The sequence below is a fragment of the Nesoenas mayeri genome, assembly GCF_963082525.1.
Source record: "Nesoenas mayeri genome assembly, chromosome: 10".
Taxonomy (NCBI): domain Eukaryota; kingdom Metazoa; phylum Chordata; class Aves; order Columbiformes; family Columbidae; genus Nesoenas; species Nesoenas mayeri.
The window spans coordinates 15,458,430-15,479,872 of NC_137560.1; the positions used below are offsets into that span (position 1 = coordinate 15,458,430).

At 44.6% G+C, this 21,443-nt stretch overlaps 1 protein-coding gene across 1 annotated transcript in view; it reads left to right on the forward strand.

The window, feature by feature from the left end:
• FRMD4B (FERM domain containing 4B) overlaps nt 1-21,111 on the forward strand; it is a gene marked incomplete at both ends in the record, with an annotated part of 82,183 nt that extends 61,072 nt beyond the window's left edge. Inside the window, 12 exons of the mRNA XM_080350772.1 lie at nt 6,091-6,167; nt 7,247-7,385; nt 7,885-8,026; nt 8,844-8,977; nt 9,068-9,187; nt 10,453-10,681; nt 13,982-14,038; nt 15,364-15,511; nt 16,720-16,845; nt 18,001-18,806; nt 19,398-19,530; nt 20,991-21,111. Of these exons, the coding sequence (XP_080206898.1) occupies nt 6,091-6,167; nt 7,247-7,385; nt 7,885-8,026; nt 8,844-8,977; nt 9,068-9,187; nt 10,453-10,681; nt 13,982-14,038; nt 15,364-15,511; nt 16,720-16,845; nt 18,001-18,806; nt 19,398-19,530; nt 20,991-21,111 (2,232 nt within the window). The remainder of the gene's footprint in view (nt 1-6,090; nt 6,168-7,246; nt 7,386-7,884; nt 8,027-8,843; nt 8,978-9,067; nt 9,188-10,452; nt 10,682-13,981; nt 14,039-15,363; nt 15,512-16,719; nt 16,846-18,000; nt 18,807-19,397; nt 19,531-20,990) is intronic.
• Between the last annotated feature and the right edge of the window lie 332 nt (nt 21,112-21,443).

Consider the following 21,443-nt stretch of genomic DNA (forward strand, 5'->3'; position numbering starts at 1 on the left):
AATATTTTGCTGGTTGACCTGAGATTGTTTTGAGAAAAGAGTTTTGTTGCTGTAAGTCACTCCTGAAAGCTTATATTGCTTTGGAAGCAGTTTCTAGTGAAGCGATCCCATGTTTTACCCCTTGCTTGGGACTGTGAGCTGATGGGAGCCAAGGAGAGCATTGCGTTCCAACGTTGTGATAAACTGAAAGTGGAGTATTATTGGTTTGTATCATTTATGAAAATTGTCTCTTTTTTTGTGGATAGAAGCAGTGGCTTCACACTGACTGGAGGTTACACTTGGGTGAGTTGATGATAATCCTGAAGTCTCACACAGCCTAAAAAGACTGGGTTTGGCAACCCTTGTTCAGATTTCAGCTCAGACCTGGGATTAACTCCACAGTCCTGCTGCTTTGCAAACATATTCTCCCTTCAGCTGCAGTTAATACCGAGAGGTGCCTCCTGCTTGCTATGGGGTGGCATGCCAAGATCCTGTCCCCAGTCTCTGAACCAATTAGGAAAAGCATAAAACAGGTCCCAGGACTTCATATGCCTTTTCAAAACAGAATAGATCTCCCTTTTATCTCTAGCCCTGTTCTTCCCACTGGTGAGATAAACAATGCATTGTCTTGTTTATGGAGCGTGTATTACGGTATGGATTGAGTTTGTTCTGCGTTCAGCCAATATGTGGTGATCCTCTAGGGAACAGGAATTTGAGAAGGCAGCTTGCTGGCTTTTTGACTTGTTCTCCCACTTCATTGTGTTTCTGTGGGCGACTCCCTGGTGATAAATGAACTATAATGTCTGAAGAGAAGTACTAATCTTGCGATGGTATTGTTTCAAATCTGCAAGAATTGTGATTCTAATGCTGGTTGTCTTGAACACATTGTGTTCTCAGAAGTGTTTTTGTTAAGCGTATGCAAGTTTTGAAATGGGTAATATTTATGATATTTTTCTTTTGATTCGATATATACGAAGAGCTGATGCTGAAAGTTTTCCATTGCAGTGCCATAACTGAGTGTAAATTTGCTGTCCTGCTTTGCTGAATGGTTCAGAACACAATGGCATGCATACAGGCTTCTCAGCAGGCAGATCTAATTAGGCAGAGATTTCTTTTACGGTGTTTATTTCTCACCAAGTAGAAGCTGTTGATTTAGACGTAAGATATCAAGCTTGCATAATTATTTAAAATAAACACAGAGCTGTTATGAGAGTGCTCTGAAATTCACTTCCTTCCAGATATGTGGAAAGTTGCTTGAGTGTCACCTGCCCCAAAACATGCATTTTGGGACAGCTTGGTGCCAAGACAACTCTGATTCTTGTTAATGCTGATGCTACTGAGAACTGAGCAAGGACGGATCATAATGCATTAGGAAAAAATGTGACTGAAGACATTTTTAGAGGACTGGCTTAATATGCAAGAGATGAAGGATGCCTCCAGGTGAGCTCTACCAATTTGTGCTGGCACAGGTGGGAGCCATCTGCCTCCCTCTCTCAGAAGTTGCTCTAGGTGGGGCAGTTTGGCCCTCCTGCTGTATCCTCAAATATTTCCCTCCAAGGCCAGGCACAGCAATTTAAAACAAAGATTTTGGTTGAAGGTAGCGTGCCAGGCAGCAAACTGCAGCAGAGAGGCTGAAACACAGCCCGTCTTCCAGCACTGCCGGTAGGGTGGTAATTTCCTTCACTGAGGTGGGGTGCATTCCTGTAGGCAGAAATCTTTAATGTTTCCTTGGTCTGAATTGCCAGATTTGTCTGGAGATTGCCTTTCCCAGCCATTTCTGGGATGCTGGTTGCCGAACCTCCTTGCAGGCACCACACATACCACGAGGTGCTTTCAAAGTGCTTCCCAAGGGAAGGGCTGCTGCAAATGCTGCAGCATGGTTTGCACTTGCATGCTGGCCTTATCTAGTGATCCCTTGGGTGGAAAATGGGTAATTTAGCTCTTGGTTGGAATTTGCCATCAACCTTGGAAACATAGTGGGTGCAGCGTGACACGTGCTGTGCCCGGGGCTGGTGCACCAGCGCTTGGCTGCACAACCCTGCAACCAGCTTCTGTCCAGACTTACACTCCATTAAAAAAAAAGTGAACAAATATATTTTTTTAAAAACAAAATGCATTGGGCTGATAGAAATATTAATCATAGGGCCCCTGAGAAGCTCTTTCACAAGTTTCTCAAGCTCTGCCAGCTCCTGCCTCTGATCCTGATGGGGCCGTTTTTCTGAGCCAGCGAGCTGAGCTGCTGCTGTCAGGCCCAGACAAACTCGCATTTTATTCAAAACTGGATGCAAGATTGGCCAGGTTAAAAAACGGCCGATTCTTTTATTAAGGTGCCTCACTACTTAAGCAGTCTATGTCTGCTTTGTGTCTCATTAGACTACAATTTACAGCTCTTTTTGTATGGGAAAAGAGGGTTAGAATGGCGATATCTTTTTGTTCAGTTTTCTGTAGTATCTCAAAGAGGATCACAGTAAATATGCAGGAAACTTAAACTCATGGTCTGGCAGAAGTAGTAGCTGGCTACTAGAAGTCTGGCTGGTGCACAGAAGTGCCTGAGTAATGAGGTGTGATCAGAGAGCTTTGCACCTCCACCTTCTCCACAAAAACCCAGAAAACAAACCTTGACCAGACCACATTCTGCCTGGAGAGTCAGTCGTGCTCAATAGGAGTGGAATTTTCCTGAGCCTTTAAGGATCTGGCAATCTAAATGGATGGGAAGACTATTAAGAAAACATTAATTAGCTCTGGTGGACCTAATCATCTGGTTAAAGGGAACATACATTGCAAAACTTCCACAAAAACATTTTAATTATTTCTAATTGTCCTTCCAGCCCTCAAAAACCAGCTTCAGATTTCCAGATATATGTATATCTTTTACAACTCTTCTCTTTTAATACACACATAGTTTAGGTAAGATTGAAATTCTGAATGAGTTAGAGACATGTCTATACAGAGTTAGAGTATTTGAAGGGAGTAGGAAAACACTAGTGCAGTGACAGTTTCCCGAGTATTGCCTTTTGACCACAATTTAGAAAATTTTATTTGAAGGAGTTTATAGGATTTCATTTTATTTACTTTGGTTTATTCTTTATTACTCTTTTTTTTTCCCCTTGTTTGTATGGATGCTTTTTTTTCCTCTTGCCTTCATGAATCCAGACATGTTAGGCAGAAACTTCTTAATGCATTCATTTGTGATTATTTTGAAGTGCACCTATCTAAATATTATTAGACTACAACTTGTTATTCAAATAGTCATTGGTCTTTTTGTTTTAGAAGACGTGACTGCAGGAAGGTTTGTCAGAGGAGTTGGTTGGTAACGATCTTATGTTGTTCATGAGATAGCTTAAGGACAGAGTGCTTTTTAGTCTCTAAGAGCAAAAATGTGTCCTGCGTGCAGAATTTCAAGCACCTTTTCTCCATCTCTCTTGCATTGGAGCAGCAGCAGGACGGGGGAGCTGGAGTTGTCCCAGTCCTGTGTGTCTTTGGGCAAAGTGGCAAATGTCTTTGTGCCGAATGTACCGGGCTGCAAATGCTTCGGGCACCTTCAGCTCGTTTTTGGGCTGGGGTGGATCTCACTGGGTGGGGAGGAAATGGGGCAAAGCTCTACCCACATCCTGAGGCAATTCCATGAAGGTTTCCTTACAAATGCAAAGGCTTTTTTTCAGTCATTCTTGGCACCACGGATGATCAGAGATGCATCTCACCCGGGGCTGGGGTTGGATTTGCACAGGCAGCTCCTCATGGAAGGGTCCGCCCAGACCCTTGGGGTGCTAGTGTGTCCCTCTGTCTGAGCAGGAGGCTGCTCAAGCTGGTGGGGCAGCCGCGTTTTGTCCCCCTTCACCCCTGCTGTCCCAAGGACAGGTGACCCACAGCCCTCGGGGATGCCAAGCACATCCGGAGGGGAAAAGCCCAAAGGAAGTGATAAAGCGGACGGGGAGTCATCACCTGCAACCGATAAGAGGCAGCAAGGCAGTTTTTTTTCCAGAGGTCATGTTTGAAGCACGCCCATCGTTTTTATGAGCGTGGGAGCGGGACAGCCGGGAACACGGAGCAATGCTTCTGGTCGAACCTGTTGCCTGTCGAGTGTGAGTCAGGGCCAGGACTCTGCCGTGGGGGCCCAGGCTGCTGCTGCAGCCCCCCTGGCTGGGCTCGCTCCTACCTCAGCCCCACAACAGACCTTGGCGTGCTCCTAAGGGGTGCAGCCCCTCAGTAAAAACCCTCTTTGGTTCTCTCCTCCATTCAGTTTTGTCTTTATCTAAGGGAAAGGGTGGGTCGGGAGGCGTCTCTGCCGGGAGAGGCGGTGATGTCAGGCGTGTGTCAGCAGTGGGAGGTGAAGGCGGCGAAAGCGGAGCCAGTGGCACAGAAGGATGGCACGGCAGCCGCCTCTTGCTCTGCTCTTCTCATGTCATCCTTAATGCTTTCTGGAGCGGCCGGTGGTGCCCGGGAGAAGGGGCTGGTGCTGCGGGGAGGTGAGTGCGGGGATGGGAGCGTTCATGGTGGGCTGGGCAGTGGAGGGAGGTGACTGAGCTGCTGGGGTCATGCTGGCGATGTCTGCGTGCTGGAGCACCCATGGGTGCTGTTGCTCAATGTGCTGGCATACTGCATGAGCTGTTTTCTGTTTATTTATTTTTTTAATGTATTTCTTTAAAAGTTCAATGCTAAGTTATGAAGAGGGCACTTCTGAAAGCAGTGTGATTGGACAGGGTGCCTCTAATACAAATATAAACTTACTTGAGCAGCAGAGTAAAACTTCCACAGTCTTTTAAAAAAATGACTCATTAGTAAATGACATTTCCCCTTGCTGCCTTTTTCATATAGTAGTATCTAATAATAAATTGTAGTACTAAAAAGGAAAGTTTTAACTAAACAAAGAGAAAGGTCACTGAAAGAGCCAGAGTTTTCCCCACAAACACATGCACTGGGTTATGTTTCAATTACGATCTGTGTTAAGAATGTTTCAAATGAAGCGTGGCGTAATCTGTACTTTTTCACAAAACTGGAAGTTTCTCCATAGTTGGACTGTGGGGCGTTGGGTTTTGGGGGAGGCCAGCGGGAATGTCACCTGTGCTGGGGACTTCTGCTGTGGGGAAGGAGGGGGTCACTGTAATGGCCCCGGTGCCTCAGCTGGATCACTGGCATTGAAAGCTGATCTTTCTCAGTTAATGCTGGCCCTGCCTGCCCAGTCTAGGTGGAAGTACCTCAGGTACTCTGCATGGGCTGTATCTCTGGAAAGTAGCTGGCTGTAAACTACAGCATGTGCTTCTGCACCCTGTGATCTTCAGGTGACATCTCTGGGGACACCTCTGCAGGTCCCCATGTGCGCCCGCACACCCTGGCATTGCCGGAGAGGATGCAGGAGGTGGTGCTGCAGAAATCTGTATCCAGGGCTGGGGGAACAGCTCAGGAAGAGCTGGGCTGAGGAGATCCAACCCTGATGGATCATCATCCCCAGAGGGTGGCTAATGCTGGGGTAAAGCAAGAGCAGATTCATATGAAATTCTGATCCCACGGGTGCAGCTGCCAAGCCCTAGTTGACTTTGATCTCTTATCCTAGCTGGCACTTTGCAGGAAATCTGTGATTTCCTTACAGAAGTATGTGTTGTGGGGTGGCTTCCTCATGGAGCTGCTCTTTCTCAGTACATATTGTACTCCTGCTCCAAAATGTCATGCTGAATCACTCAGTGTCTTCAGAAAATAAAGGTCTTGGTTTTCCCTGAGCTCCTGCTGTTCCCTTGGAAAGTTCTCACTGAGGGAAGAAACCAGAGGTGTCTATGCAATTACTTTGTTTAGAGATTTTTGCATTTAATCAGAGAGAAAAAGAATTTAGCTGCCCTCCCCAAGATCTCTGATCTTCTAGCAGGGAAATTAAACGTGCTATTGATGGAAATGGATGTTGTCACAGGCAAAATTCTGAATCTGCAATGCATTGTACGTGAGGCGCATCCTATATATTTATGTTCTTAATTGGTGTTATATGTGGTGTTATTGCTGAGCTCATGCCATAGCTGAAGATACACAGGAATTGTAATTTGCTGAAATTAAATAACCTTGTGGAGAAAGGATCAACAATTCTTGTAGTGACAGTGTTCTGCTTCTCTCTCCCAACTCTCCTAGCTATTTCAATGGAAACAGCTGGAAAATCTCTATTTCCGTGAAAAGAAGTTTGCTGTGGAAGTACACGATCCCCGCAGGTGAGGATGGAGGAGGCAGTTACAGCAGCGGGATGAATCTTTACCCAGACTTGGGATTCGTCACCTCATGTTAGTGGATGGGGATGGGAGGTGCCTCTGAGCTCAACACAGACCTGAGTTTACTCTGGGCTTTGCAATGCTGAGCCTGATCCTGCATTTGAAAGAAAAAACAGGGCTGGATCATCACCCTGTGGGTGATGGACAAGTAGTGCTGTGATGTTGCAGCCATAGTGAGCAAGCTGGAGTGACTGATGTGTTACAGCTCTGGGCATCCTTCTCTCAGATTTCCTATTGTGTCCACCAAGGGAGTTCTTAGAGCAGAGGGAGGGCTATTCATCAGCGCCAAATTTGCTCGCTTTACAAGCCCCTTCTCCGAGAGGCCTCCATAATGTGACTGTGCAGCAGGAGACATGGGAATGCAGCCCGCAGGACTTCGTTGCTCACCTTCTGCCCTCCCCTGCCTTGGCAGCGATTCTCCCTCCTCTGAGCTGGAGCCTGCAGGGGCGCAAAGCAAACAGGGAGGAAGGTGGGAGCTCAGCTGCCAGCTGTGTTACTCTGCCTTCCCCTCCAGGTCCCTCCCAGGAAGAAAGAGCCTTTGCCCAGGGTGAATTTCTGATTCCACCTTCCTTTCTGCTTCTCCTGCTGCTGTCTTTTTTACTTCTGGCATAGGACCACTGTGCTTCCCAGCTGGCCCATGAGGAGCAGTGAGATGCTCTGCTGATCCCCCCAGGTCCCCCATCCTGCCTGGTCACTCCTTTCAGGATCCCATGGCTCACCCTTTCTAGGTTTGTAGTGTACCCAACTTTTGGTCTCAGCAGCACAATTGCGCTGCTGAGCTAAAAAGCACAGCAGTTGCTACTGCTCCATGTTGTAAAGTTCAACCAGGAGGAACTTTAACTTTGTGGAATTAAAATAACGTTAGGAAGGAGGAAAGGCAGCAGCACCAGGTGATGGGGAGAAGGAGATCTGAGTTTTTGCATTTTTAAAATAACAGCTGAGCTTTACCTGATAAAGAGAGAAGCATTTGAGACTTTAAACCTCAAAGACCTGTCTTGAAATTGCATTTATTTTCTCCTCAGAATTTCAGTGTCAAGAAGGACCTTTGGTCATAGTGGACTGGTAGTGCAAACCTGGTATGCAAACACTTCCCTGATCAAATCCATCTGGGTAATGGCAATCAGTCAACACCAGTTTTACTTGGACAGAAAGCAAAGCAAAGTAAGTTATAAGGCATTTTACTGTGGGCATAAGTTTCAACACCTTTCCTGTATATCCTTTGGTGTATGCTTTTCCACGAATGAACTATTCTCCAGAGAAAAACTACAATTTATTTTTGTCAGCTTTTTGAGCTGTCTGTGACTGACAGTATTGTTATTTGATCCATTTTAGCCTGCCTGCAATTAAGAGCTGTGGAAGTGTAATTACAGAAGAGGGAATTCCCATGTCTCAGTGTTTAATCTGCTTTTTCTTTTGTTTCCTTCTCATGTTCATTTTGAACATGGTGCAAACAGCAAAGAAGCTTTGAGCTGGGAGATGATTCTGGCTTTGGGGACAGAGGGGGAGAGGAATGCCAGCACAGCCTTGTGTGATGCTGTTGCTTTAGCCCTTCATTTTGTGGGAGATGAAGTGTGAAACATCATCTTTTGTGACCCCTTGTTCTGAAGTTAATTAGAGGTAACTTGATCAGGCTGGATTTTTGTTTTTTTAACTCATTCAGGCCAAAATTCCTTCAGCCAGAAGTTTGGATGATATCGCCATGGATCTGACAGAGATGGGAACACCAAAAGTTTCAAAGCTAGTGACTTTGGAGGCAAAGAACCAGCTTATTATGGCCAGCAACGGCAGTTTGATCTCATCAGGTAATACTTCGTGTAAATGCAAGGTAGCGAAGTACAGTGGGGCTTGTGTATGTTAAAAGGGAAAACGAGGTTAGCTGACCATAAATACAGTGACATACGTAAAGGCATATATTAGTTATGTATCTGAAACGGTAACATCAATGGTATAATCTGCTGTTTCCCTGCTTCCTGTAACTAAATAAGGAGATAAAAATGGATAAGCACCCATATACTCCTGGTCCGTTAATAAATTGGTATGTTTACCAGTCAGCCAGTCCTTGAATGTTTGTAAGTCTCATCAAACTCCAAAGGAAATGTGATCCAGGCTGACTTTAAGCACCTGTTCCAGGAGTTGAATTGCTCTGAGCTTCCTCAAAAATGAGCAGAGAAGATAAATGCTTCCAAATAATGCTCAGCTCTGGAGTGGACTTTAGATATCTCTCTTGACTGTGGAGGAAGGGAAAAACGGGAAGGGAAGAGCCTGACTGCTGCATGTGGGTGCCTTGAGGTGTGAAGCCCAAGTGAGGAGCCTCGATGTCCGTCTCGAAAGCAAAGTCAAAGCCAAAATATCAAGTGTATTGTAGATAGAACTAATGCAATGGTTTGTGGTTTGGGCAGTGTATTTTTGGGGGCGTGTACGTGGGACTTATCATGCAAGGATATAGATTGGAGGTTTGAAAAAGTACGGATTTCGTAAAAACCTGCTTGCTGTATGTTGTACTTTGAATACTGTGTTGTTTTGCTGGCCAGGACTGCTTTGGGAGATCTTGGCTTACTTGACCAGAAAAAAAAAGGCTTTTATCTGCAAATCCTCTGATATAGAGAGTGTATTTTTCAGGCTCTCAGGATTCAGAGGTCAGTGAAGAACAAAAGAAGGAGAAAATAATGGAACTAAAGAGGAAAGAGAAACTCCTTCAGGAAAAGCTGCTTCAGAAAGTTGAGGAGCTGAAGAAAATCTGTCTGCGAGAGGCGGTGAGAACTTGCACCTTACGCTGGGGTCGGGGTGGGTGAGAGCCCTTCTCTCCCTCTGGACCTTCACATGGAGCCCTCTCTGTTCCCCAGGAACTGACGGGTAAGATGCCCAAGGAGTATCCTCTGAGTGCTGGTGAGGAACCTCCCCAGGTCAGGAGACGTGTTGGCACGGCGTTCAAGCTGGATGACAACCTGCTCCCCAGTGAAGAGGTGAGCGCTGCAGTTTGTTCTCACAGCAAAGGTGGGGTGGCCAGACCGGTGGCCAAAGCTGCTTGTAAATAATCCAGCTCTTCCCTGATTGTTTAAGAGGAGGCAGCTGGGACAGTTGCCTGCATAGACTGGGAAATATAGATGGGTACCGCCTTGATTTCAGCCATGCCGCCTTTGAAATGACCAGGAAGTTGGCTGAAAAGCCTTAATCTCCTGACCTGAACCCCAGATTTGGCCACGCTGCTTGAATTTCAATGGACATTTTGCTGCTAATTAGAGAAAAGCAGGTGCATAATGTCATTTGGCAACCTATAACTATGAGCTTTTCTCCAGCATTGAGTTGTGTCATGTTGAGATTGTTTGAACCCAGAACGTGGCAGGGGTGTGCACTGTCCTCCTTGCAAAATCAGCTGTCCGTGAGCATATTTGTGTGACAGGTGACAGCAAGAGGACATTAATCTCTGGCTTAATGCAAGTTCCACCTATGTAAAAGCTCCATATGTTGCTCAAGAAGCTAATGTGAATTTTGCTGGCAGACACTGAGTCAGGATATATGTAGTTTCTGGGCGCATACCATTCTCCCTCATTCCTTGTGAGATTTGTTAAAAAGTTTTATCATCCAAATAGTAAGTAGGTGTTGGGTTCTTTGGATCTGTCTTTCACCTAAAACTCACTCCCCTGGATTACAGGACTGGTGTAATCCATGTCTGCAGCAAACTTATTTTATGTAGACTGCTTAAATGCTGTTGAAACTAAATTCTACTGACCTGATTTAATAACATGTTGCTTAGCATCTGGGCAGCACCTTTCATCTGAGCCTCTCAAAGTTGTTTACAAACAATTAATTAAAGCCTCCAAATCCCTGTTACGTAGGTATGGTGACTTCAATTTCCATTTGTGTTTAAAGCAGAGATTTTTGAACAGACCTTTTCAGGCTTGGACTTGGAACAGGAGATTTAACAGGCTGCAGGTTGGCTTGTGTAACAGGAGGGTCTAAACCTGAATTTAGATGTCTGTTTCATGTCACTCAGGCTTGAGAACTTTGGACCTTTCTCAAGAGATCTCATAATTTTATGCTTGTCAGAGAAATAAGATATAAGGATTTCATATGCTTAGTTTGTCTTGTGTATAAAATTTTGTGTTTCTGTGTTTTGTGCTCAAGATTTCACTTCATTACCACAAAAATAGGTCTTCTGTTCAACAGTCTTCATTGAGAGAATTTCTACCCAGAGTACAAGCAAATAACTCATCTTACAAATTTGCAGGATCCCACTTTGCAGGACTTGGAGAGCAATTTTATCATACAGCAAAAAATGGTGGAAGCTGCCAAGAAACTTGCTAGTGAGCCCGACCTCTGCAAAAATGTGAAGAAGAAAAGAAAACAAGAGTATGCTGATGCTGTAAAAAAGCTGCAGGAGATAGAAAATTCCATAAATGAGTATAGAATCAAGTGTGGCAAAAAACCAACCCAGAAATCTACTCTTATTCTACCAGGTAAATAACATTAATTACCCATACTCTGAAAACAGAAAAAAAAAAATTGGCTCACTTACAAGTTTTGTTTACATCTCCTCTATGTGATTTTTATCTTCTCCAAGGCAGTTAAGTAAGAAAAAAGAGATGCAATTGCTGCATCTGATACGCTAAGCGCACTGCTTATAGGCTGAGGGCAGAATAAGCTGCAGCTTTAGGAACAAGTGCAGACACGTTCCAGCACCGGTACAGAGTGAAGGTGCTGTACTTAGAAAGGCTGGCAGGAGCATCTCGGCCGAAACTGGTGTGGTGTCTTAATTCTTAGTGTGTTGAGTGCACGGAATGGCTAAGCTGCCACATGCAAGATCCTTGTCCCTTCTGCAGTACTGCAGTTCTAGCAAAGCTAGAACCTGAGAGTTTTGCTGCAAGATAGAGGAAATAAGGATCAAAGGCTTTGTTTCTTGGTTAAAAATTACTGATTTCTGAGAAGACACAAGCAAAGTTCAAGAGTTTATGAATGCAAATAGGTGCAAACAGATTTTCAACTAAATGCATTTGCCAGTGATGAGCGTGGGGAAGCAGATACCCTTGGCTGCTCCATTCTGAAAGTGTGACTTTCCTGAGGGTGGTGAGATTCTTGCTGTTTCCTAGGATAAAGCATGGAAACTTGCTAGTATCCAAGCCAACTGAAGGAGTCTGGGAATAGTAAAAGCTCATAAGTATTGCAGGTTCTCTATATTCCATAGTGATTAACAGTTTTAGGACATGTTTTACTTCTCCATTGAAAATATATATGGATAATTGTTAGTGTTTAATTGATTTATTTTTACCCCCTTTGTCTCAGAGGAAATCTTCTTTTGTGAGGTTAGAGCGGTGTTTCCTGAGAATTGCAACGTGGGAAAGAAAATGCAAGATTTTTCTGCTGTTTGTGTTGATAACCCCTTACTGACCCTTGAGATGTGATCTATTTTCCCTTCTCCTGTGCACTGCCAGGTTTCTGTTGGGGAAACCTTTACCATGCCCCATTCCTTTTGAGAGCTTGATTTGGATTCTTACCCAGCATAAGCCACAGCAGCACTGGGCTATCCATCATCATCGTAGTGCTTATTCTGAGAGGCTGATCTTATTTAATGTAGCCCAGCTAGTTCCTGACTGACAGAGATGAGGAAAACATCTGTTTCTACTCTCTTGCTTATCAATCTGGATATTAATTGTGGGAGGTCCTGCATTACCTGGGACACGCGATGTGTAGTAACAACAAGGAAGCTCCTGGTCAGTGAGCAAGAAGAGCCCCATGAGGCAGCAGCATCTGTCCCCAGTCACTGTTGACTGCTGTAGGTGGTTTTTTGTCCTGTTGTGCAAACAGGCAACTTAGGAGTTGGTCTTTATACATTTAGCCCTTAATTTTGAAACATTTGATACATGACATCCTTGTTTGCTGTCTGAGAGAGGGGGACACAGCCAGAAGGGACTGGATGCTGTGTCTCAGAGGGGTCTCCCTGCAGGTAGGGGCTGCAAGACAGCTAATACTCAGCCAACAATGAGTTAGCTGCATTCCATTCCAGTTCCTGGCTCCTGCAGTGCAGCATGTGTTTGTTTACACTACCTGAAGCAGAACTGTCACCTGCTTCAATAACTGGTTTAATGTGTAACCTTTTCACCATTGCTGACTGTACTCTCAGGTTCTCAAGGGACAGGGTTTCAGAAAGCTGAACAGTCATGAGTCACTTGTGGCTGTGGATTTGGGGAATGACTTGTTGGAAATGACGTGTTAAATAGTAACATTGATTTATTGAGTCAGACCATAGCTATTTTCACTCGAGCTCCCAAGGGATGGGAGGTGAAGGACATACTGGACTGTCTCCTACTCCCCATGTTCCACTCTCCCATTCCTTTGCTTCCTCTGTAGCCCAGAGTTTCTTCCACTTTTGAAGGCAGTTGCACAGATTTAAGATTTAAATTCAGAGCTCCCCCATATGTCAGCATTGCAGACCCTACCTGAAGCCAGCATCATAGCTTTAGGCTGTCTTTTTTGTTTTGTTTTGCTGTCTTGTTTGGTTGGGTTTTTTTGTTGTTTTGGGGGTTTCAGTTTGTTTTGGGTTTTTTTTTCTTCTTCTAGTTAGTTTTTTTTTTTCCTCTTTGCCCTGGGCCCAGTTCCATATTTCACCACTATGTGGTCAAATTCATGTGAATAAACTCCCTTGACGCTTTTTCCCAGTGTCAGGTTGCAAGCAGAGCTGCAACTCATCCTCAGTGGTCTGACAAGTCCCCTCAGGGCAGGGGCCAGCCCTGATGTGTTGCTGTTCTTGAAAAGCTGCTCTGTTGAACAAACTTGTAACCAGACCTTTCCTCGCAGCAAAGCATGACAGCGAGGGAACAGTGTACACAGCATACGTTGCATGTGCTCACAATGAGTGATGGGGGAAGCAGGTGTCATACACAAAGTGGCTGCCACCATTGTCTTTTGTTGCTTCCCTCCCTCTTGCATGGAGGTTCACATATTTTTTTACCCCACCAGCAGCATGTCTTGCCAGAAACGGCCTAGGAGCAGATTTTTCTGTGGGTTAATTATCTCTTATGCTGCTCTTTATCACCAGCCTCATATTTCTACCACCGATGGTCTATTCTAAACCTCAGCAAGGACAGGCTGTTTCTGTGTGAGTGGTAGTGTGTAATAGCAAGGTGAGAGGACAGGCAGGTGCAGTAAAGCATTTTGGATAAATGACAAAACGTAAAAGAAACAAAAAAATTTGCAATGTCCTCAAAACTGTTACTGCTCTCTGTGTTGCTGGAATTTGTGATAACTTGATTGAAATCAGTGCAATTATTCTGCATCAATGTTAATCAAATTGAAACAATTTGTATGCTGATGAAACATTCGAAAGTGAAAGTCAAATTTCAAAAGGCATTTTATACCTACCTGGTGAGGTTTCAGGTGTACCTAGAAGAGACTAGATGCTAGCAGCCAAGATCTACATGTGTATGTAGGCTCCTGATTCCTATTGAAGCACCAAAACACCCTGTGAGATCTGTTGAAAGTTGGGTGGAAAACACCTTTGTAAATCTTGGCCTGATTCCTGCTGCAGTTGAAAAAAAATCTCCTTTGATAATTACATAGGGAGCTTGCTAAACTGCAGTGAGCACAACTGGGTCATGCTATACTCCAAAGCAGGACTGTCATCAGACTGAGAAGGCTAAAGCACACAGATTAGAGCATTACAAGTAGCAGCTGTCTCTGAAGCTGTAGAAGATAAATTGTATGTAACATTTGGAAATTAATGCTGGGTCTTCCCTTCTTAAAGTGTTTTTTTTCATTCACAGATGATATAATTCCATCTGAGAGCAGTTCTTTGTCCGACACAACAACCTATGATGACGGTATGTTCCTTATCCTTTTATTCCTATTGAAGTGTGCCTGTTCAGAGACATTGAATTGACTTTATCCTTTAACCTGCTACTTTGTCTTTCAATGGCAAACTACTTTGTAGCAGAGGCAAAAAGACCTTGATCTACTTTCATTGTCTATCTTCCTCGTGGGTTAGTTATTGAAAGTGTCTGCTCTGAGCTGATCTGAGTCATCTTCAGAGAAGGCAATTGTTTTCAATGTGACCAACCTACAAGCTGAAGTATTTTCATTTCAAACAAATGCTGCATCCCTAGGACCTGGAGGATGAGTGACTGGAGGAGTTATAAGCTTGGAGGGTTTGCCCAGCCCTTCTGTCCTCACAGCTACTATAAAACTTAAAAAAAAAAATAAATAGAATAGGCACAGATATTAATGATCTGCTTATGTTTATCTGTTACCTGGTGAGCTTGCATCTTGCATGGGTATGCTGTTTGCTCAGCTTACTCATTTCACACACACACCCACAGACACACACATTCACACCCTGTTCCACAAGGTGGAAAGGACTTGGCTTGCCTCTCCCTTAAACTGGATAATCATCATTTGGGGACAAACATTATCTAAATTATTACTCACTTTTCAGTTAGGGCTGGATTCTGCTCTTACTTTGTCCCAGTTTTAGACCTATACAACCCATCTGGTGCTTTAAAATGGAGTTATACCTGATTTCTGCTTGTACAAGTAGAAGTAGAGCCAGGGCTTTGGCTTGTGATTCTGTGATTCTCCTGCATTTATAGATATTAGTTGGAGTTTCCTCTTGGTTCTGATGGGACCTGGGTTGTGCCCTAAGCAAAGTGAGAACAAGGATCAAACCAGTGTCGTCTTACTTACCTTCAGACAAATTTGTCTGTCAGTTGTCTTTGCTCATTTGGTTGCTTTTGAAGTCAGTCCCTTTTACGTTCTGTTTCAAAACTAATTCTTAAAATGACATTTTCAAGTAAAGAGCTGGAAGGTGAGGGAGAGGAACTGGCCTTTGCAGAGGCTGAGCTTGCTTGCTTGGCTCTGGGAAGGATCGTGCTGCAAACAGGTGTTCTCCCAAGGAAGTTCCAGTTTGTGATCTGTCACAGCCCCAAGCTGTGTGTAATCGCCATGGGAGTCGGTGCTGCTGAGATCTGTACAAACCTCCATGATGTCCTGCATGTGTGGAGGAGAGCTCAGTGCAGGCAGGAGAGTCTTTCTAGGTTCACAGCTTCTTGTCTCTGTAGTGCAAAGTGCTTCTGCTTAGGGGCCCCAGGTTTGCATATAGGGCAAAAATATCAAGGATTTTGCTAACAAAATACATATTCCTTTCTAACAGTCAGTGAATCGCTTCCTGTGCCAGCACAGAGACCCAGCTCTGCGCAGCTTTCTCCAAGGCTTCCCCCACCAAAGTCCCTCGGGGTGGAGAGAATTCATCTCAGAAAGTCATCCATAAATGAGCAGCTCTTGGAAACCAGACACTCCAGGTAAGGCACGTCTCACTGCCGCCCTGCTCTCCACCTTGGTTGTGTGAGCTCCGTCTTGTTCCTGCCAAGTCTCCTGTTACTACAGGCACTGCAGCAGAGCCGGCTGCCTCCACACTCCTCTGCCACTGCAGGATTTGGTGATGGGGAGCTGAGTTTCCTGTTCAGTAACAAAAGCGTGGTTGAGCATGCATGAGTAGTTGTCATGATCCCTGAAATTGTAGGGTCGTGTAGCCCTTGTGAAGAGGTTCAAGACAGGTGAGAAACTTAATAGCAAGTCCTGTATTTAAGGAATTGCTCATGTACACGGGTACTGTCACCCTTTGTCTCAGTTTCTATGGTTTGTTTTCAGTAGTAATTAAACAACTTGTAGTTGCCCTGATGACTGTGCTTAATGGCCTCAGATAACACCAAACTGTACACATCTCTCCTGATGGTATCAGTATTTCAGCAGGTACATTGTCAAAGCATACAGAATTCGCATAACTCTTGATGGGCAGTTTTCCACATAAGAGCAGAGTCAACCATTAGTGCCAGCTGCGGTGATGGGCTGAGGTTCGTCTATGTATCCATGGGATCTGGGCACTTTCTGAGCTAGCAGAACAGTTTCATGGAGCACATTGATTGCAGTAGCTCTGCTGATTGTTGTGTAATCATGTTGTATGGGTCTGATCTGGCACTAGTTGTGCTCAGTGGAAGGTTTCCCGCTGCTCTTGATATTTCTTGGGCTGTGTCTTGCATGAGCAGGCTGTCGAAGGCATGCTTAAAAATGTTACAAAGTTTTGGGCGATGTCATATCTTTGCATTTTTCTTGTCTGTCCCTCAAGATAAGCAGAACACTCTTCCACATGAGGTTCAGAAGTTGAATTATTGCCACATGTAACCATTTAGCTGTGATGTGCTTCATTTTAAAACCTGTTTACTTTGCTCCTCTGTTACCTGCTCTCTCTTCTGCTTCATACTTCTGTCCTTTGGCAGCAGCTTTTCCTGCCAGATGTATCGTGAGGGACCTCCCTTGAACCACAAGAAGGGGTTGATTTTTTTCTTCCTGTTAACATTTCTGTTCTTTGTATGGAGAAGCACATCCAGTTATGCCCTTACCTGTGTTTTCTGTACTTCATTTTGTTGCTTCAAGCCTTAGGGTGCACATGTTCTGTGTGCTGTGACTTGCATGGTGTTTAACGTAAGTGGGGTTGTCTTCTTCATTACAGGGACCCTCTTTCAACTCACAGCAGTCCTTACCGAACCCTGGAGCGGCCACCCCAGCCCCACGGGGGGAGAAGCATGCCTACGACCCCCGTGCTCACACGCAATGCCTACAGCAGCAGCCACTTACAGTAAGGGAGCTTTGTTTTAAGTGCAATGTTTATCTTGGACAGCGGAAGAATAAAAGCAAACGGTATAAAGAGGTCAAAGGGTCCTTTGCCTTGCAGCTTTCCCTACAGCAAGGTCAGGCTCTCAAAATGTCTTTTCTGGATATTAGAGGCACAAGGTTAATATTGGCCACTATATTCTGACACAGTCCTGCACCAGCTTTGTGACTTGTGAGCATTTATGTGAGCAAAAACCCCTGTCTGGGCAAATAACAGCACACACAAATTGAGTGTCTGCAAAATTAGGAGTGACGTGGAAGCTGGCACACAAGTATTGCCTATCTGATCCTGAAAGACAATATGAGAAGGATCATTTTCAGATAGGCACCTACAGAGAGTTTTAACAAGTAATGCTTGTTCAGAAAGTCTCTTTAGAATACTTGTGAGATAGCCAGAATTTTATTTTCTGGTTCCTTTGTAGCCATGTTTTATAACAAAGTGAGGTTCATGAAATTGTATTATCTGCCAGCTAATGGTCTCCATGCAGAATCTTGTTCATGAGCTAACAGATGTCTACTATGGATTACATTCCTACAACAAGCCTCCTGAAAAACTACATGGCCAGATAAAGTGCTCCCACTCAGTGCCCTTACTATGGAAAGAGAGCTGCAACATGAGCTCACCTGTATCATTAGACAGCTGAGAATCTGTGCTGGGGAAGGAAAGAGGTTATAGATACTATAACACTATCAAGAGTTCATGGTTTATTTGGCTGGGGTAATGCAGCCTTGAGAGACAGAGCCACAAGGATCCCAGCTTCCTGTGTTCTGCTCTTACCTCATCTACTTGTGTAGCCTTTACCTACTTAAAAACTGAGAGAGCCCTCCTGTAAATCATTACAAAATGTGAGTTTGTCAGCTTTGCTGTATGTATCTCTATGACAGATTAACCTTGCTCACCATGACAAATTTTTACATGAGATCTCCTACCATTGCAGCAAATCTAAAATTCATCCAAGCTTAATATCTTGCAATGCAGATACAAATGCAGTCTTTTCTTTCCACATAGGGTATTGTGCTTTGGTTGGGAAGGCAGCATGTTTGACTTGCACATGTGCACTCTTTCCAACTCTGTTTGCATGTCACTGCCTTTAACCAACCTACACCTCTGTTGTTTCAGGCCAGATGTTTCCCCACACCATTGCCGGCAGCGCAGTGGAAGTCTGGAATCCCAATCCCACCTGCTGTCTGAGACTGCTGCTGAAAAGGCAGACTTCACCCTCTCAAAGTCCCAGCGAAGCAGCAGCACAGAGATCCTCGATGATGGATCATCCTACACTAGCCAGTCAAGTGCAGAATATTACTGCGTGACACCTGCTCCCAGTCCATATTATGCTACTCAGACGCTTGATAACAGGACCAGGGGTCGAAGAAGGTCAAAGAAACACAACATTTCTGCTGCAAATTCAGGAAGTATGCCAAATCTTGCCCAGAAGGATGTCCGCAATGGTGTCTACCACAAAAGTCAGGAGCAGACTTCCTCTAGTTACTATATTTCTGGATATTCCCCATACACCGAATCTGACGTTTATTACAATGGAGGATATGTTTATGAGAGTGATACGGAGGGACAGTACAGTGTCAATCCTTCCTATCGCTCATCAGCACATTACGGATATGACCGTTACAGGGAATTCAGGTCTTACCACGAGGATGAAGTGGACAGAGTACCGCACAACCCATATGCAACCCTAAGGCTTCCAAGGAAGCAAGTTGCTAAAACGGAGCATATAACCAAAAACATTCACAAGGCCTTAGTAGCAGAGCATCTCCGTGGTTGGTACCAACGTGCCTCCAGTCAAAAGGAACAGGGTCATAGCCTGCAGGCGGGCTTTGATTCGGACAGAGGATCTCAAAGGAGTTTGGGCTTTGCTGGTCTGCAGGTGCCGTGCTCTCCGAGCAGTCGAGTGTCATCTTTCTCTTCGGGTAATGTCTTATTTCTTCTATACTTAGTGTTTTTGTAAGTTCCTGCTGTGTATCAAATTCTACTCCCACCTGCTGCCTTGATCAAGTCAGCTGAGTAGAAGCAAGACTAGAGCTCTGTCCTGAAAGGCAGATGAGGAACTGAGTAGGATCTTCTTTTACCATGCTTGGGAAAAAAAACTTGCTTGTTGCCTTCTCCTATGGGTAACACTGCCTTTTACTCTTTGTAACCACAGTAGTACAAAGAGGCACACAGAGCCATATGGGTTCAAACAAGCATGTTTACCAACTAAAAGCAATGTGCAAATCTTCATGCCATGTAAATGGAGTTGCTGTGATGGCTTCCAATATACAGTACAATGAGCATCACCGAATGGGTCAGAAAGTATTTTTAAAGAGATTACTTAGCTCCAAAATACCAGCCACACAGCACTGTCCTCTCTGCAGGGCTTATAAATCCTATTTTGTGTTTGCATTGTCTGCTTGTGTGTCCTGCAGAAAGCCATAGAGATCGCTAATGAGGATTGCCTCATTTATCTCTGCTGATTTAGCTGGAGAAAGATCTAATTTGCTGTTATTTTCTTTAAATTCCAGCATCTTCTGCAAACACTGCTGGGAACTGGCGAAACCCGCTTGCACTGGGACTTTCAGACTATGATACGTTGTCTCATTCCTCTTATGCCAGCTGTTACGGAAACGTTTATGGCAACCTTCCTTTGCAGGGCCGGTAAGTAGACTACATCAAGATTTTCTGCCCTTCCTCCTGCATTTCACAGGCTGTTAAAGCTTCTGAGAAAATCAGCTTGATTTTGAAGGGCCGGGATGAAGAGTAATTAGAAAATTGACTTTGTGAGAGCAAGTCTTCTCTGTGTGGAGTAAATCAGCTGTACCACCACTAACTGTGCCACTAATATTCAAGGAAGAGGGGAGCAGTTGCAGTGAAGGATGAACTCATTTTTGGCACAGCCTTTTTTCCTGACTGATGCTGGAGCATCAAAGATCTGGCAATCCCTGGGAGCTGTGATGCTCAGAGTGGTGTTGTGGGCAGAGCACCCGCTGAGCCTGGTCCCTCTCACCCCTGTGACTGGAGGTCTCTTCTGCACTCATCAGCAGTCTGGCAGGACACAGCCCTTTGTTATTTCTGAAGCTGTAGCACCTGTGCTGATAAACTTTTCGAAAAACAAGGAAAGGAAATGTCTCTGTTCGACCTCACATCTGAGTGCTGGTGTACAAAGGTGATACCACATCTGCCAAGCACATCTAGCTTGGCAGAGTTTAACCCAGACGCCAGACGGGATGTGGTGCTGCTGTCAGGACCTCTCTGCTCATGGGGGCTTTTCCAGGGACTGCAGGGAGTCCGGGGGCTGCTTGCTTCTCAGGAGATTCCTGCAACTCTCCTGCTGCTTCTACTTGGTGTTTTTGGTCTCCTCCCCCTGCTATTGTGTGTCAGCTGTTACCAGTGAGAACAGAGACCTCCTGTCCAGGGGAATGTCTCTGCCTCCACAAATGCCATTGTGTTTAAATAGGCTTTTGCTAAGTGTAGCCAGCTGCAGTAAGTACCCCAGGTTTGTGCCACCTGCTTTGTGAGTTGCAGCTTGTACTTGCTGCCAGGCTGACTTGTGTGAAATAACCAAATTTTAAATTTTGATTTAAAATAAATGAAAGTATAAGAAAAGATATAGAGAATTCTGCTAGATCATTGTTTTTAAGCTAAATTCCATGGGTTTTTTACTGCAGTGATTTAAAAGATCTACACTAACTGTTTAAAAATACAGTTTCTACTAAATTTCTGCTAAATTCTTAACTTCCCATAATTAAGCTTTGAAAACTCTGCTTATTTTGGCAGCTTTATTTAACTGAGATTTATTAGCTATTAATTTTCTATATTCTGAATCACTTGTCTGATTGTTCATCTGTTTTATTTTCTATTTTAACGTGATTATGGCAGACGAGCAATCAGTACGCCCTTATAGTCTTGACAATTTTGTGCAGCTGAGATCCCGTTGCACACAACTTGACTGATTTCAGCATGAAAACTGGGTTTGTATTTGGTTCCAAATTACACTGGGGTAAACTCATGATAACCAGCTTCAAGCCCAAGGGGGTTGTGTGAGCTTGTGCAGGACTTGGGGCTCTGAAGAAGACCCTCAGCTCCCACTGATCCCTGATGCCGTGTCTCTCTTACAGAGCATATGCGGAGACGAGCCAGCTGGGTGGCGATGACGAGAGCCAGTTGGAAGAAGACTTGCACAGCAACGAGCAGAGGTTGTTCTGGCACGAGGACTCTAAGCCCGGGACGCTCGTGTAGATGACCCGCAGCCCCGTGTTCGTACCCTCGTGTGCCTTGCACAAAATGCCGCGACTCCGAGGCAGATCTCGGATGGAACTTCCAAACTGAACAAAAAAAGGAAGCAGGCTGTTTTGCTGGTACAGGTTAAATTCAGCATTAAGAGGGACTGTAGCAAAATGACAAAGTCTTAACCATGAATGGTGTTTCTTTCTGAATCCAGATAGCCTACACGAGCAAGGGCAAGCCACAGTTTAATCTATGACTAGATGCAGCACTTGGTTGAAGTATTTATATTTAGCAAGCACTTTTTTGGAAGATTGGGAGGTGTTGAAGGCAAAACTGTGAAAAGG